At 45.7% G+C, this 17618-nt stretch overlaps 1 protein-coding gene across 1 annotated transcript in view; it reads left to right on the forward strand.

Annotated features, from left to right (window-relative positions):
• Nucleotides 1–17618, forward strand: part of ITGA5 (integrin subunit alpha 5) — a 56586-nt gene that overhangs the window by 35884 nt on the left and 3084 nt on the right. The window contains exons 20-28 of the mRNA XM_033136985.1: nucleotides 7648–7740; nucleotides 8286–8365; nucleotides 9041–9121; nucleotides 11031–11136; nucleotides 12435–12593; nucleotides 14334–14402; nucleotides 15550–15663; nucleotides 16208–16309; nucleotides 17289–17411. Coding sequence (XP_032992876.1) covers nucleotides 7648–7740; nucleotides 8286–8365; nucleotides 9041–9121; nucleotides 11031–11136; nucleotides 12435–12593; nucleotides 14334–14402; nucleotides 15550–15663; nucleotides 16208–16309; nucleotides 17289–17411 — 927 coding nt within the window. The remainder of the gene's footprint in view (nucleotides 1–7647; nucleotides 7741–8285; nucleotides 8366–9040; nucleotides 9122–11030; nucleotides 11137–12434; nucleotides 12594–14333; nucleotides 14403–15549; nucleotides 15664–16207; nucleotides 16310–17288; nucleotides 17412–17618) is intronic.

Here is a 17618-nt window from a genome sequence, read left to right on the forward strand (position 1 = left end):
GATGACTCCACCACCATCCCAGTCTCTGCCAACCGGGTGTCCTCCAGGTGTTTTAGGGTACAGCTCCCAGCAGTCCCAGCTAGTGTGGGCAGAGGTATACCGAGGGTCCCTTGTATCCTTGGCAAGGAGGTGCATCAGCGCTGTGCTCCAAAAACAAACAAACAAACCACTTTACTGCAATAGCCACGAGAAATTGCTACATTTAATAATAATAATAATAATAATAATTTTATTTATACCCCGCCCTTCCCAGCCAGAGAACCGGGCTCAGGGCGGCTAACATCAATTAAAATCACAACAAAAAACATAAAAACGATCAATTTAAAATAACAGATTAAAATACAAATTTAAAATTCAATTAAAACTGCAGGTCTCAATTTCAAAATAACCCACCAATAAAAGATGAAGCATAAATATTAAACAGAAACCAACCCAAAGGCCAGGTGGAACAGCTCCGTCTTGCAGGCCCTGCGGAAAGATGCCAAATCCCGCAGGGCCCTGGTCTCCCGTGATAGGTTGTTCCACCAAGTCGGGGCCAATATTGAGAAGGCCCTGGCCCTAGTTGAGGCCAACCTAACGTCTTTGTTGCTCGGGACCTCCAAAAGATTATCACTTGAGGACCTTAAGGTCCTACATGGGACATACCAGGAGAGGCGGTCCCTTAAATACGAGGGTCCCAAACCGCATAGGGCTTTAAAGGTCAAAACCAGCACCTTAAACCTGATCCTGTACTCCACCGGGAGCCAGTGCAGCTGGTAAAGCACTGGATGAATGTGGTCCCGCGGCAAAGACCCGGTAAGGAGCCTCGCCGCGGCATTCTGCACCCGCTGGAGTTTCTGGGGCAGCTTTAGGGGCAGCCCCGCGTAGAGCGAGTTACAATAGTCAAGTCTGGAGGTGACCGTCGCATGGATCACTGTGGCCAGATCAGGGCGAGAGAGGTAGGGGGCCAACTGCTTAATACGGCGGAGATGGAAAAATGACACCTTTGCTGTGATTGCAACCTGTGCCTCCATAGAAAGAGAGGCATCAAAGGAACTTCCGGTTAGGTGCCGGTCAATGGCGGACGGGAGTCCGACGGCTCCGTCCTCCATAAGGCTATAGGGACTACCGTGCCTGCGCCGCGGGTCCCTTAAAGCCACGGGAAGAGCGTCCCGTGGACCGCCTGCCTCGTGGGTCCCAGACGCGCCGTCTTTGCTCCTGATCGACCCTCGTAAGGGGGAAAATCAGGCGAGCGAAGCGCCGGTGCGGGGCTGAAGAGGCGACTGCCTTTGGAGGATCAAAGCAGCGATCCCGCCAGACTCGAGCACCCGACACTTCCTATGAAGAAGTCTTAAAAAGAACTCTGTAAGTAGAACTTTGGAATTGATTTGAAACTTTTAAAGAATAATAACTTACAGAGGAAAAAGAAAAGGAAGCCTGCTCCCTTTGAACTGTTTACCGGAGCTTGGTAGCGCTAAAAGATTAAAGCCGCGACTAACGGAAAAGTTTTGCGAACTCTGCCAAACTTTTTAAAAGTGGATTAAAAGTTGTTTTAAGGATGTTTAAAGTTCCAAAAATGAGAAATATGGCAAAAGAAGACACCGCTCTCCCTCAGGATTAGGATTCCGGGTCGGTAGCGGGCTGCAGTAATTTGTTGCCATTTTTTCTTGCTACTGTGTCAGTGACTGTTTACCAGTGGAGACTTATTGTTACTTTGTGGCCAGTTACAACTCAAAATAAAGACTTGGTGGTAACACTGCAAGGGAAATATAATTTCTGTCTTGGATTTATCAAGAACAAATTTCTTTTTGACTGAAAACTAATGAGTTTTAAAAACTGTGAACTCTGTGCCTAAAAGTTAAATTGTTGGACTGGTGTGGAACTCCTGGCTCAGCAGTCTCTTTGTTCTCAGGAGGGAATTGCTGGCCACCTGGTGTTTACTTTTAAGACTGCTGGCTTTCTGCTGTGAATGTCTGAGACGGTTACTATAGCAACTGGAGTGGCCTTGAGATTACAATTGCAGAGCTCACAGGACATGCATGAGAGCACTAGATCCAAAACATCTAGCTCTGCTCAAAGAAAAGGCTCTATTTCCCTAACTTTACAAGAGCAAATGGAGAAATTAGCAGCAAGTGTAGCAGAAATAGCAGAAGGACTTAAATGTGTGACTGAGGGGTTGAAGCAAACGCAGGCCTCAGTTAATACAATAAGTACATCGGTTAATGCTACAGTTAACTCTGCAATAGAAAAACTCCAAGTGGATTTAAAAGCAGATATTAAAAATTCCACAGATACTTTGGAGAGATCAATTGGCCAAATTGAAGAAAATGTAAGAAAGAACAGAGATGAAATAAATAAATTGGCACAGGAGGTAACAACGCTGAAAAAAGACTCTGAGGAATTTAAAGTGGTTAAGGAAAAAATCAAGAAAGTGGAACAGAAATTGGACAACATTGACTTGGAGAATTTAGAGGGAATTGGCACACGACAGAGAACTGTAGAAGAGTCTCTTGCTTTTCTTCAACTCCACCAGAGAGAGGGGAACATCCGTCTCAGGGGTCTTCCAGAATTGGAAGGAGAAGACCTAAAAGCCTTTATTGTGAAGCAATTTTCGTCATATTGGGAATTGGAAGAAGTAAACGTCGCAGCACGCATAGTGAAAGCCTTCAGATTCGGGCCTAGAGGATCCAGAGCGAAGAAAAGCAGCAAAACAGTCAGTGACTGTCTGCTGGTATTGCACGATAGAAACGACAGAGATTTATTTCTGGATCTACACTACAGAAACAACCTGGTGGTACAGTGGAACAAAGTCATTTTTTATAAGGACATCCCCAGATTTTTTTTGGACAAAAGAATTCCATACAACGATCTGGTTGCAGAACTAAGAAGAAACAACATCTCCTTCAGTTGGGAATTCCCAGAAGGTCTTGCATTTTCATTTGAAGGAAAAAAGATAAGAATTAAATCCCTGGCTGAAAAGCAGAAATTTTTGGATAAACACCTGGAAGAACTCAAGGCAGGGTCACTTGATCCATCTTTACATAGACGTCCAGGAGTATTTCCACCGCCGGGGGTACCAGGACCAAGTGATAGAGATCCAGAAAAAGACAAGAAAGCACTAAGTGACAAAGACCCAGAAGAAGACAAGAAAGCACAAGCAACTGGAGGAGAGGATTAAAACAAAGAAATATGGCGTTGAAGTTACTGACATGGAATGTACGGGGATTGAACCAGAGACCAAAGAGACGCAGAGTATTTCATGGATTGGAAAAGAAAGATTTGGACATTATATGTTTACAGGAGACACACATAGTTCGGCGACACAGAAGATTACTACAAAATAAAAAGTTAGGCCAAGAGTTCATTTCATCTGACAAAGTCAAAAAGAGAGGTGTGGTAATCTACGCAAAGGAGAAATACAATCCAAAACAGTTATTTAAAGATGAAGAAGGGAGATACATCGCAATTGAGATTAAAACACAAGGCGAAAAATTCTTGATTCTGGGACTTTACGCACCAAATGATGGAAAGTCAATTTTCTATAAAAAGATACATGATCTGCTGTTGGACTATTTGGATTACAAATTGGTTTGCCTGGGAGACTTTAATGGGGCAGTTTCCACTTTAATGGACAGATCCCAAAGAACTAAATTAACAAACGATGGGAAACTGCCCAAGACTTTCTTTGAAATGGTGGACAATTTAAATTTGGAGGATGCCTGGAGGTTGAAAAACCCCACCGAGACAGAGGCAACTTACTATAGCGAATCCCAGCAGTCATGGTCGAGGATAGATTACATTTGGATATCGAATGAATTGACATCTAAAATATACAAAGCGGAAATCGGCCCAAAGACATATTCGGACCACAATCCTGTACAGGTAACTTTAAAAATGGTTTCCAAGGGATCCTTTAGATGGAGAATGGATGACGCGTTGATGAGAGATACCAAGTTGGTAGAAAGAGCTGTGAAAAAGATGAAGGAGTATTTTCAAATCAATTGGAATTCGGAAGTAGAAAAAAGAATTGCATGGGATGCAAGTAAAGCGGTAATGAGAGGATTCCTCATAAGTGAAAAAGCGAAAAAGAAAAAGCTACAAAATGCAGAAATGGAAAGACTGTTGAAATCAATTAAAGTTAAAGAAAAGGAGCTAAGAGGTCATCCCAAATCTTCAAGAATCCAAAAGGAAATTAAATACTTGCAATCCCAGTATGCTAAAATTATGAATCAAGATTTAGAATGGAAATTGAAAATGATGAAATCAGCGAACAAATGTGGAAAATTATTAGCTTGGCAACTGAAGAAAAGACAAAAGGCCAACGTCATCGGCAATTTGGCAGTAAATGGGAAAATAGTGGAAAACCCGGAGGAAATCAGAAAGTGCTTTCAAAAATTTTACAAGCAACTGTACAAGGAGGAGAGGATAAAAGAAGAAGAGATAGACCGATTTTTGCAACAACATGCTCTGCAAAAAGTCCCAGAGGATAGACTAATAACTCTCAACCACCCAATATCGATCCAAGAAATTGAGGAGGCAATTAAGAACATGCAACTAGGAAAGGCCCCAGGACCGGATGGACTAACTGCAAAGTTTTATAAGACTCTTAAAGATTGGCTTTCACAGCCTTTGAAAGAAGTATGCAACAAAATATTGGAGGGAGATAGGGCACCAGAGACATGGAAAGAAGCCTTTATCACGCTGATTCCAAAACCAGACACAGACAGAATGCAAATGAAAAATTATCGTCCAATTTCCCTATTGAATGTGGATTATAAAATTTTTGCAAATGTTATGGCTACAAGATTAAAAAGAGTGTTGAAGGACTATATCCACAAAGAACAGGCAGGTTTCCTTCCAGGAAGGCAAATAAGCAACAATACGAGAATTATTGTGGACATTTTAGAAAAACTGGAAAGAAACATAAATACTGAGGCAGCACTATTGTTCATTGATGCGGAGAAAGCGTTCGACAAAATATCTTGGATGTTTATGAAAAAGAATTTGGAAAAGATGGGAGTTGGAGAAAGATTCTTAAATGGTATCAAAGCCATTTATACAGAACAAAGAGCAAAAATAATAATAAATGGCGTGATATCGGAGGAAATTGAAGTTGAAAAAGGAACAAGACAAGGGTGCCCTATCTCCCCTTTACTATTTATCACGGTCCTGGAAGTCCTTTTAAACATGCTACGAAAAGAGAAACAGGTAAAAGGAATCAGAGTGGGAGAGAAAGAATATAAATTACGCGCCTTTGCAGATGACTTGATGCTATCCCTACAAGAACCGGAAAGCAGTGTCCCCAAAGCCTTAGAATTAATTGAACAATTCGGACGTGTAGCTGGCTTCAAATTAAATAAACAGAAAACCAAAGTTTTAAGTAAAAATATGAGCGCAGAACAGATACAAAGATTACAGGATGGCACCGGCCTCAATTTTGTTAAATCGGTAAAATATCTAGGTATCAATCTCACAGCTAAAAATGTGAACCTTTACAAAGACAATTATGAAAAACTGTGGATTGAGATAAAGAAAGATTTGGAGATATGGACAAGATTGAAACTGTCGTTAATGGGAAGAATAGCTGCGATCAAAATGAATGTCCTACCAAGGATGCTGTTTCTATTCCAAGCCATACCAATTGTGGATAAAATGGACTGTTTCAAGACTTGGCAAAGGGATCTATCGAAGTTTATATGGCAGGGCAAAAAGCCGAGAATCAAGTTTAAGGTTTTGACAGACTCCAAAGAGAGAGGAGGCTTTGCCCTGCCGGACTTAAGACTCTACTTTGAAGCAGCTGCCTTTTGCTGGCTAAAAGATTGGTTCAAATTAGAGAATGTAGATGTGTTGGACTTGGAGGGACATGATAATGTGTTCGGTTGGCATGCATACCTTTGGTATGACAAAGTTAAAATTCACAGAACTTTTAAGAGTCACATAATCAGGAAATCTTTGTATCAGGTTTGGATTAGGTATAAAGACCTACTGGAGAGAAAGACTCCTAGATGGATATCACCAGTGGAGGCTAAGGCCTATAAGAGACCAAATATGTCTGCTAGATGGTTGCGATACATGGATATATTGCAACAGGAAGGGGACTCATTTAAGCTGAAAAGCTATGATCAAGTCAAAAGTCAAGTCCCTGACTGGTTGCAATATCATCAGGTACATGAAACTTTTAAACTAGATAAAAAAGTTGGTTTTCAGATGGAGAAATCAAAACTGGAAGCAGAACTGATCGAATCGAACTCAAAAAACCTTTCCAAGATGTACAATTTATTGCTAGAGTGGCATACTAAAGATGAGTTGGTTAAATCAACAATGATAGATTGGGCAAAAGATGTTGGTCATAATATTATGATGGATGACTGGGAGAGATTGTGGAGGAAAGATATTAATTTTACTGCTTGTAATAGTTTAAGAGAAAATGTAATGAAAATGTTATATAGATGGTATCTGACACCAGTTAAGTTAGCCAGAATGAACTCTAAAATGTCGGATGTGTGTTGGAAATGTAAATCGTCAAAAGGTACCTTTTATCACATGTGGTGGTCGTGTTCGGGGGTAAGGGCCTTCTGGGATAAGATCTATAATGAGCTTAAGAAGGTAATGAAAATTACCTTTTGTAAGAAACCAGAGGCTTTTCTCTTGAGCATGACCAATGAGGAGATACCCAGTCAGGATAGAGTGTTTTTTATGTATGCCACAACAGCTGCCAGAATTTTATTGGCAAGAGCTTGGAAGGGTGAAGAGATACCGACAATTGAAGAATGGCAGATGAAACTGATGGAGTACATGGAGCTTGCAGACCTTACCGCCAGAGTCCGAAACCAGAGGGAGGAGAAGGTGTCGCAAGATTGGAAGAAATTTAAAGACTATTTAGTTAATCATGTTAAAATGAATGTTTGAATGTTTGTGCAGGAATCTATAAAAGAACTGGCTTTAGTAGTATAAGTAGAGATATAATTGTTTAAGAAGATATTTTTTGGTTGGATAGATATATTTGTATAAGAAGATAACAAGATGTAGAATATATGTTAAGGAATATTTTGGTTTAGATAAATTTAAAGAATATTAGAATACTGAGTATAAGCTAATGACAAAAGAAATGAAGCTACCTAAAAAGTATACAATGTTTTTGAAGACAGAGGAGGGACCAGGGGAAGTCCCCCCAAGAAGTTAAAACAAGTCTAGAAACAGAGAAAGTATTTAGTAAGGTTTGTATAATTTTGTTTGGTTATATGGTTTTGTTGTATTTTTGTATTGTTGATTGTGTATTATGTTTTATTGTGTTTATGCATGTATGTTTATTGTTGTTTTGTTATGTTTCATGGAAAATAATAAAATCTTATAAAAAAAAAAAAGAAAGAGAGGCATCAAAGGTTATGCCCAAACTCTTGACGGAAGGCGCTGGCACTAGTTGGGCCCCCGCAAGAGATGGGAGTTGGCCTCCCAACCCCATGTCGTCCCGACCCAGCCAGAGGACCTCTGTCTTCGAAGGGTTTAACTTCAACCAGCTCCCACGCATTCATGCAGCCACAGCCTCCAAATACTTTAAGCACCTGTAGTGAGGATGGGGCAATGCACCAACCCCTAGGTAGGCCTCTGAGCTTAGGCAGAGGCAAGTCCACCCTCCCCTTTTCACTGATGTCTCCTTCTGTCTTCTAGAACCTTTCCAGCCTGAGCTGCCACTATGACACGGTGAATGACACCAACATGGTTTTCTGTGACCTCGGCAATCCAATGAAGGCAGGCACCAGTGTGAGTGTCCGCACTCTGTGGGCAAGGGGGTCTTGTTGGGGGGAGGTGGTGAGAGGACTTTTTGAGCCACCTCCCTGGCGCTTGGGGTGTGCTGGGTGAGCCTGGGATACCATAAGATGAGAAGTCAACTGTGGTGAAGGGATATATGGTTATGGTGCGAAGGGGAGCAAAGCAAAACTGGGCAAGCTGTGATCAAAGCCACTTCAATCTATTTGTGGTAGGGGACTCAGTGACAAAGGACGAGAGAGCTTCTGTGTCCTTTGGGATGCTGCAAGCAGGGAGAGTGATGACACTCATAATAATGGGCACAGTGCCTTTTCCTTCAAGTGGGGGCTATCTGTTGGGGTGGGGGAGCATTCATCCCACCCGTGTGTGAGGATTAACCATTTAGGGTAGGGCTAGCTAAGCTCACCCAGAATAGGAAGGTTGGCTCTACCATAAGGCAGAGTGAGGCCGCTGCCTCAGGTGACACACAACCATTGACAGTGGAGAGGGGGTGGGATGGACACAGATACTGACTCTTCTCTTTTCCGTATCTCGCCTAGCTCTGGGGTGGCCTACGCTTTACTGTGCCTCACCTCCTTGATGTGAAGAAATCCATCCAATTTGACTTTCAGATTCACAGGTAAAAATGAGCTGGAGAATTTCTCCAAATTCTCCCCGTAGCTGCCCCTGTTACCTGCCCCAGGACTGTGCATTGCAAGGAAGAACCAGGGCTGAATGGGTGAGCTGATTTTGGGGGAGGCTTGTCTACCGTTGCTGACAGAGCAGGGATTGGCAGCCTGTTGCTGGACTCCCATCATCCCTGTCCATTGGCCCTGATGGCTGGTGATGGTGGGAGCTGGGAGCCAAATGACACCTGGAGGGCTGCAGGTTCTCCATCCCTGTGACAGAGGAACCGCAGGATTCCCCAGGGCAGGATTCAACTAAATGCAGAACATGATCCTCTTGTGCAAAGGAATTCCCCCCCTCTTCCCCCTGCACCTCTTTAATCCTTTCTGGGGGACGGGGGCTTTTTGCCCAACTGGAATGTGTCCTTGCACTCTGATCATGCCTCTTCCTTCCCTGGGTTGATGACAGAGGGGTGCGCATGTGTCTGTGTAAAAACTACAGAGGTACAATTTCCACCCATTGCTCTGCCCACTTTTGTCTCTGGCCTCACCTGCCTCTGGCATGTGGCCCCCAGAAGGGAATGCGGCCCTTGGGGCTGAATAAAGGTCCACAACCTCTTTCCTCGCTGCTTCTTGTGTCTGTCTTACATACAGTCACATATACTGTAACTGTGTCTCTTTCATTACAGCAAGAACGCCAACAACTCCCACAGTGAGGTGGCTTCGTTCCCCTTGCGCGTCGAGGCTGCCGTCCGTCTCAAAGCCCATGGGTGAGTGTGACGCCAGAAGCAAAGTGTTTGGCATGGTCATTAATTGTTTTAATAAGAAAGGTGTGAGGCCCTCACCTCTCCTCTTCAGTCCCCAATGGATAAGGCTAAATTACAGCTCTTCCCTGGTGAAGCCCTGTCTCTCTTTGGGTGGGATATACACTAATGAAGTGAGGTCTGCTCGCTCGTTCATTGAGACTTTCCCCTCTGCCTCCCTCTTTGCTCCCCCTAAAATGTTGTGGGGGTTCCCTCAATCCTCTAGCTCATATTTGTAGGTGGTGTGGGGAGAGGAGAGGGAGGAAGCCCCTGCGTTGGCTTCTGCGCTCAGGACTAGTTAGCCAAATCCCACCCGATGCTCAGATCCTTTGTTGCAGCCCCAAGAAGGAGGTCCAGGGATCCCGTATCTGAAGAAGCACTAAGACAACACTCCAGACACTTTGGTTTAGCTGGTTCACACTCAAATCTGTTTTCCCCACGTGAGGCTGGGCTAGTCAGAGGATATCTGTGATCGAGGTGGAGCATAACAGATCGGGGTGGTCCTTTAGGAACTTTGGACTTTGTGAATTAACACAAGAACCTTGAAGCTGACCCTGCAGTGAATTGGTACCTCAGGTTAAGAACTTTGCTTCAGGATAAGAACAGAAATCGTGCTCTGGCAGCGGGAGGCCCCATTAGCTAAAGTGTTGCTTCAGGTTAAGAACAGTTTCAGGTTAAGAACGGACCTCCAGAACGAATTAAGTTCTTAACCCGAGGTACCACTGTACTTCATTTAATCTGCTCCTGTGAGCCACACGAGCTGTAGCTTCTGCATCAGAAACTCTCTTGTTTCAGTAAGTATACAAATCCAAATACACCTAAAGCATGTTAACAATAATGTTTTATGTTTTATAGTGTTTTTAATATTTTGTTGGGAGCCACCCAGAGTGGCTGGGCAACCCAGTCAGATGGACGGCATATAAATATTATTATTATTAATTATTATTATTATTTACTATTTTTTCCTCATGGCCTTCTTGAAGGATCTAGGTTGTTGTTAGCTGCCTTGAACATTTTATGGAGAAGCAGCAATAAAAATATTTCAATAAATAAATGATACCAATGCCAGAGAGCTTACAATTTGATATAGCTGACGAAAAGTGGGCTAGGAAAAGGATCTTCATTTTGAAATTGCCAAAGAGAGATTTTTTTTAAAGTTTCAATAAAATCCACTGTTACACCAGAATACAATACAGGCTCGTCTTAGAGGGATCGGCCGCCCTGGCGCAGCGATCCCTCGGCGCCCCCAGCCTGCCGCCTCTCCGCCCGCCTCCCTCCCGCGCTGGCCGCCCCTCGGGAGGGGGGGTGGGCGAGCGGGGGATGAGAGGCGTGGCGTTGGAGCGGGCGCCCGCGCTCCGGCGGGCGGAGGATGAGGGGCGGGCGGACGGGCGGGCTGCAAGCCGGCCGCCCTCGCCTCCCAGAGCCCTAGCTGGAGTGTTGGAAGGTCGTGCAAAGCCCCGCGCCGCTTCAGCGCTCCAGCTGGGGCTGGGAGGCGAGGCCGGGCGGCTTACAGCCCGCCCACCCGCCGGCGCGCGAGTGCCCGCCTGCCCGTGGGGGCGGGGCGGGGGCGGGTTGGGGAGGGGGAGCCCGGTATGCCGGCGGGCTCGCGGGGGTGCCCCTGGGGCGCCCGGCGCCCTGGCGCGCCGCGCCACCAGCCTCTATGGATGAGACGGCTCTGATACAATACAATGCAACTGATAAGGGCTTTGACCTTCAGGTTTCCAACACCAGATTTATTGCAGTTCTGTAAAGTTTCGTAATTTTGCATTTTTTGCCATTTTGAATAGCCTAAATAATTCATAAGGATTTTGCTCTGGCTATTTTTAAATTGCCTTTCTTTTTGCATGTCTGTGTGCCTTCCTTTCGCCTTCTATAGGGCATCCATGCCAGACACAGTGTCCCTTCCAGGGACTGGCTTCCCCCCAGGTCGATCGCCGCAACGAGAACAAGACGTGGGCCCCGGGGTGTGCCATGTCTATGAGGTGGGTGTTTTCTGCTGGGGACAAGAGGATGGTGCAAGGGGGGTGGCAGTTCATGCATGGGCAGGATAACTCTTGCTTTTGGAGGAAAATAAGCTGAAATTCTGAATCCTGTGCCTCTTCTGTGTTCCTGAAGAATTATGGTATGCACACTATCACATATTCTTAGCTTTCAAGGTTTCACAAGGGAGAAATCTGTTGGCAGCACTGATAGCTAAATGGAACCTCCAGCTTTAGAGGCAGTGTATCTTTGGATATTGGGTGCTAAAGGGCAAACTGCAGGAGAGAGTGTTTGCTTCATTCCTGGAAGCACCTGGCTTGCCACTATTTAAAACAGTACCAATATGTCTATCCTCCTGACCACCATTTTTAGATCATTGTGCTTCCCCCCACACACACCCCCATCCCTGCTGCCGCCTCTTTGAGGGAGGATCCCGTATCTCAGTGCTGGAGCACCTGCTTTGCATGCAGGTGAGAGGAAAGCCTCTCAGTCCTTGCAACCCCCAGAGAGCCATTTCCAGTCATAACAGACCACACCAAACCAGATGGGCTCATAATCTGACCTGGTGACGTAAGGCAGCTTCCAATGTCCCTGCCAGGGGCGTAGCAAGGTAAATTGGTACCCGGGGGCAAAAAAAAAAAAAAAAAAAATGTCAAACCCCCCCCCCCCAGGCATGGGAAGGTCAGGTGGTACCCAGTGCGGAAAATTTATTGTCAACCCCCCATTGATCCCCCCCCCCCGCAAAAATGGTTTTACGTTATTTCATATTTTCTTACAAAGGAATAATAACAAGTAGTAATAATAAAAAACTTTTTATTTATATCCCACCCTCCCCGGCCGAAGTTGGGCTCAGGGTGGCTAACATCAGATACATAACATTGGTATAAAATCAAACAATAATTAAATTACCTCCTAAAAACATCTCAAAATCAAATTAAAGTCTAATTAGATGGCCTTCCACAGGGTTAGGGCTGGGAACAGTAAGTGTTCTCTGAACTGAAATTCCAGCCTTCATGACATAGGAAAACAGCCAAGTGAACAGCTATTTTGGTGGAGGAGGGTCAAGATATTAACCGATATGCATGAAATTTTATATATATAGCTATATAATCCCTAGTATAGTAAGATAAGACCTTTGGAGCAGGCATTTTCAAAAACAAAACAAAAAAACCCAAAAAAAATGTTCCTTGGTAATTTGTCACCCCCTCCATTATGGAACCCGGGGCGGACCGCCCCCCTCGCCCCCCCCTTGCTACACCCCTGGTCCCTGCGATTTATTTTCTTCCCATTTGTCCTGCAGTTTTTGAATGAGGGGCCAAGCGCCATCAGCGAGGGGATCTTGGACATCAGCTGCCCGCTCCGGACTCAAGGGCGAGCTGTGATGTACATGACACGCTACGCAAGCCAACTGCAAGCCAACTGCACCTCCAGCCACCTCCTCAACCCATCACGCCTGCAGGTAATGGTTGGTCAGCGGGCGGGAAAAGAAACAGCTCTGCAGAGGATTGGCTGGGATGTGAGTTTGGGGACTGGGGCTCAGCCACTGCAACCAGGGATAGTGCAATTCCCTGTCAGCACAGGATTAAAATGCTGAATAGTAGGAGCATTTTTAGTTGGGGGGGGGGAGACTCAGCGTTCGCAATGCAGAATGCCAGTCTCTCCTCCAGACAAGTCTGTTTATTAAGCATTTATCCTGATTTGGTTGCATGAAACCTACAGAGAAGTTAGATTATATGTATCTCTTATTGGGCGTTCATTTTCATTTGATTGTAGGCAGGTTCTATGACAATGAGCATTCGTCCTGATTTGCCTTTGGGGTGTTTCTACATCTTTCTGTTAGTCATTTGTTCATCTTACACTTTTCAATGCATTTCCCCATTACTTTCCAAACTGCAAAAATCCAGTTTCTGAGTTTTTTAAGTGGATTTGTCATCATAGAGAGACAGATCACCTTGATCCACTTTAATTATTCAAGCTTCTTGGTATTTTCTTGAATCCTTCCTGAAAACTCTGACAATCTGATGGCACTCCAGGTTTTCAACCTTCTTTATAACTCATCACCATCCTGTTCTGTGCCAGGAACCCTAATGCTTTGCCCTTTCCCCAACATTTCTCCAATAGCTTCTCTTGCCCCCTGGTATATATTTGGCCTTTGTAACCTGTGGGTGGTGCTGTGGGTTAAACCACAGAGTCTAGGGCTTGCTGATCAGAAGGTCGGCGGTTCGAATCCCCAGCTCCTGCCCACCTAGCAGTTCGAAAGCACGTCAAAGTGCAAGTAAATAAATAGGTACCGCTCTGGTGGGAAGGTAAATGGTGTTTCCGTGCGCTGCTCTGGTTCGCCAGAAGTGGCTTGGTCATGCTGGCCACATGACCCGGAAGCTGTATGCCGGCTCCTTCGGCCAATAAAGCGAGATGAGCACCGCAACCCCAGAGTCAGACACGACTGGATCTAATGGTCAGGGGTCATTTTACCTTTACCTAACCTGCCTCCATCGGTCGGCTGGAAAAGAAAAGAAAACCATTAAGCATGGCGTCTCCATGAGACATTGCATGCCTGCTTCTGGACACAGACAGACCTAGGAGCTGAGTTTCTTTTGAACAATGGAATGGGGAGGGTTTTTTGTTTTAAGTGAAAGAGGATTGACTACCAGAGAAGGAGACTGCTAAACCTCAATGAAAGAATCAGCTGTTATCTTACAAATTCTGTGAATCTCCTGTTGCACTGCTGCTCAGTCTGATTCAGCAGAACTCGTGGACATGCAAAGAAGTGGAATGTTAGTTCAAGGATGGAACTCTGTGATGGCCACCAACAAGGAAGGCTTTGAAGAGGGATCGGACAAATTTGTGGAGGGTCTTGGTGGCTCCTAGCCATGATGGCCATGCTAAGGCTATGCCTCCGTCATCTGAGGCAGGTAGCTCCTCAGAAGGTATCAATCCAGAGTTGTTGCAGGGGAAGTGGGGTCAGTGAGTGATCACTGGGTCACAACTAACTATGGTGAGTATAGATGTTGTTGTTCTTGTTGTTCAGTCGTGTCCAACTCTTCGTGACCCCATGGACCAGAGCACACCAGGCACGCCTATCTTTCACTGCCTCCCGCAGTTTGGCCATTTGAGTAGGCTAGTGCAATGGGCTCGTGACTATTGATACCATATTTAGAAAAGTGCTAAACGTGTGCCTTCTCTCTTTCTCTCTCATTAGCTGGAGCAGAGCCCAGCAGCTTTACCTTTGCCAGAGCAGCACTATGTGCAGAAGCAAGATGGAGTTCTGGTAAGCCTTGTAACTTCAACTGGGGAAAAAATCACCCAGAGTGACCCACAGCAATCAGTTAGCTGCCCTCAGACTTTCAGTCTAAAATACATAACATGTAGGAAGGAAAAAGTAAACTTGAGCACTTGCTCTTAGCCACACTTACAATGACCACCTGGAATGAGAGAGGAGAAGCCAAAAGTTGCTGGTCCAGCTGAGCTGATGGAGTGGTCCTGCTTCCCTTCTCAGCCAGTGTGGTGTAGTGGTTAAGAGCGGTAGACTCATAATCTGGTGAACCGGGTTTGTGTCTCCGCTCCTCCACATGCAGCTGCTGGGTGACCTTGGGCTAGTCACACTTCTTTGAAGTCTCTCAGCCCCACTCACCTCACAGAGTGTTTGTTGTGGGGGAGGAAGGGAAAGGAGAATGTTAGCCGCTTTGAGACTCCTTCGGGTAGTGATAAAGCGGGATATCAAATCCAAACTCCTCCTCCTCCCTCCTCGTCTTCTTCTCTTCCTCCTCCTCCTCCTGCTGCTGCAGCCTGACAAAGCCCCTAATGCATCACTTCCTCTTGCTCTTCCGCAGCCTTTGCTCACGTAATGATTTCATGTGATTCTACTAAGATCTCCGTCAGTATGAAAAGTTGTGTACAGCCCTTATCATTGCCCTTCCCAGCTATAGTAGCTTTACAGCAGGGTTCCCAAAGTGTGGAAGCAGCAAAGGAGAGGAGGCTCTGCTTTCCTCAGAGGAGGAATAAAACTGCAACTGGGCCAAGATGGGGCTAGGTCTTGAGTGGGGAAAAGAGACCGACAAGGCACTTGAAAGGAGTGGAAAGTCAATACATGGGAAGGAAGGAAGCCACGAGAAAGAGAGACAGCACATGCACAGCACACTGCAGTTCCTCAGCAACAGGCAGAAAAATCATTAAGTGGTCTGCCAAGACCCTCAACAATTTTCAAAGGGTTGTGGGTCAGGGGGAAAGTTTGTGAATCACTTAGACATGATGACTTTCCCCAGGAGTTTACGCTTTAGTTAGTTAGTGTTAGAAGCACTGTTTGAGACAGTTGCTGCATCTGATCGCTGCCTTTGGCCCTAGTGGTATAACTGGGTTTCTGGGGGTGTTTTCAACCTCAGGCTCTCTTCTGACAATGGTTCCTTCTTGTGCTGCAGAAATGCAATGACGAGGAGTGCTTCCAGCTCCGCTGCCACATGGGGGCACTGCAGAAACTTCAAAGTGTCAGCTTGCACCTCTACTTCCGCATCTGGTCCAAGAGCTTCCAGCAGGTAAGCACAGCACCCGCCTGCAGCCTCTTCCAGGCCTCACTTTGCAGCTGCAGTTTTGATTTCAGGGTGAAGAATCGACTTGAGAGAGAGGAAGAGATTGCTGGGCGCTGGCTGGCTTACACAGCACCTGGTGTATTGTGCCGAAACCCCTGCCAGCTCTTCCACCTTCCCACAGAACGCACGCCAGCCCCACCCCCGCCTGCTTCCCGCCCCCCAGTGCTGGAGCATGAAGCTCCGCCACTGCTGGCTAGGGATTCAGTGTTTAAAGCCTCTCTTCCCATGAGGATTCAGCTGACTTGCTGTCTGTCTGACCCACATGGAAATGCTGTTTGCCTAAGTCAATACAGTACAAGGTAATAAATGAAATAGTCACTGCAGGAAGCCTTCCCTTCCCCATACATTGACTTTTGCAGGCTCGTCCTTTGGGAAGAGGGCATGTCTGACTCTACACTAGGTCTCTCCAGAGTCAGCTGGCCACATACTAACCCAGTGAATCCCAGAATCTGGCCCTCACTTTTATTTTACCCCCTTTACATATTTGCAGAAAGAGAATAGTCCCCACACCATACAGTGTGAAGCTGTCTACTATGTACAGAAAGTGCCCTACAAAATCCAGCCTCTACAGAAACCCACCGCTTACCTCAAGGTCAGTATTCATTACCATTAACTATTGTTCATGTTTATTGTTATAAATCCTTGGTGGTGACAACAATAATAATACTAATACCCTGCCTTTCAGGATGCAGATCTTTCTAAGGTAACTGACAAATAGCATTAGAATCACAAAAACCAACTTGTCTTCAGGATCCTCAACACAGAGCAGTTGGAGATAGATGGAGAGGGGGACAGGAACACATTTTGTTGCTTTTCAAACAAATAAAACATTAGGCTGCAGTCCTGTACTCCAGAGGTGGGAAACTGGATCTGACAGACTGGCCAGATCCTTATCACCACAGGCCAAGTCTGACAGGTGGGTGGGGCTTCCCACTTGTCAGTCACTTGATGTCACAATGACACCAGGCGACTCATTCTTCCATAGTGCTGTGCTGCAGAAGCCCTGGTGATCCAGCTGATGGTCAATGCTTGCAAAGCACTGTGCAGGGAGCTTTGCAGGTTCTGATGATTCGCTGATCTATGGTGCCTGCAACCTCCCTTTGGGCCAGTTACACCTTTGCCTGCCCAACATCTGCCATCATATATGACATCAGGGGGCATGATTTGGCCAAAACAGCCTTGCAGCCAGTTGGAGGGCTGGGGACGCAGTTAGGCCCACCAGCCAGGGTTGCTGCACACACATACTTGGGAATAGGTCCCATAGAACTCAATTGGGCCTTCTTTCAACAAGCATCATATCATGCTGTTGATCAAGGAGAGTGTTTTGCAGATCTTTCTAGATTGGATCAGGGGCCATCCATGGAATTCTGGTTCCAGTAGGAGCCAGCCAGATATCTAGAAGCTCACAACCAAGGAATGGCCTTCTTTGGTGTTCGTTCCCTGTGCCTGATACTGAGGAGACTGTTCCTGTACATGAGGCTTCCACTTAACTTGAATGGCTAGCAGCCTCTGGATGCAAGACAGGTGATAACCTTATTCCTGCTTCCTTTCTGCTTTATTTCCGCTGACAGGTGCCAACATCACTGCACTGGCCGAAGGCAGAGACCAGTCAGGGGGTTCCTCTCTGGATCATCATCTTAGCCATTCTGATTGGATTGCTGCTCTTGGCACTGCTCATCTATGTACTATACAAGGTGGGGTAACAGTTGGGAGAAAGTGTGTGTGGGGGGGTGAGGTTCAGAGTTGGGGAATAAGGTGTTAGAATCTCTGATCCACCAGCTGCAAGTAGGACTGTAATGACTAAATTTATCAGCTTAGGATGCTCCACTTTTTCTGCTAGACTGCTAAAAAGCTTTGCTTTCAAATGCTTTTTAACAGCACTTTCTTGGCCTTACAGTTGC

This window comes from Lacerta agilis, chromosome 2 (genome assembly GCF_009819535.1).
Source record: "Lacerta agilis isolate rLacAgi1 chromosome 2, rLacAgi1.pri, whole genome shotgun sequence".
NCBI classification, from domain to species: domain Eukaryota; kingdom Metazoa; phylum Chordata; class Lepidosauria; order Squamata; family Lacertidae; genus Lacerta; species Lacerta agilis.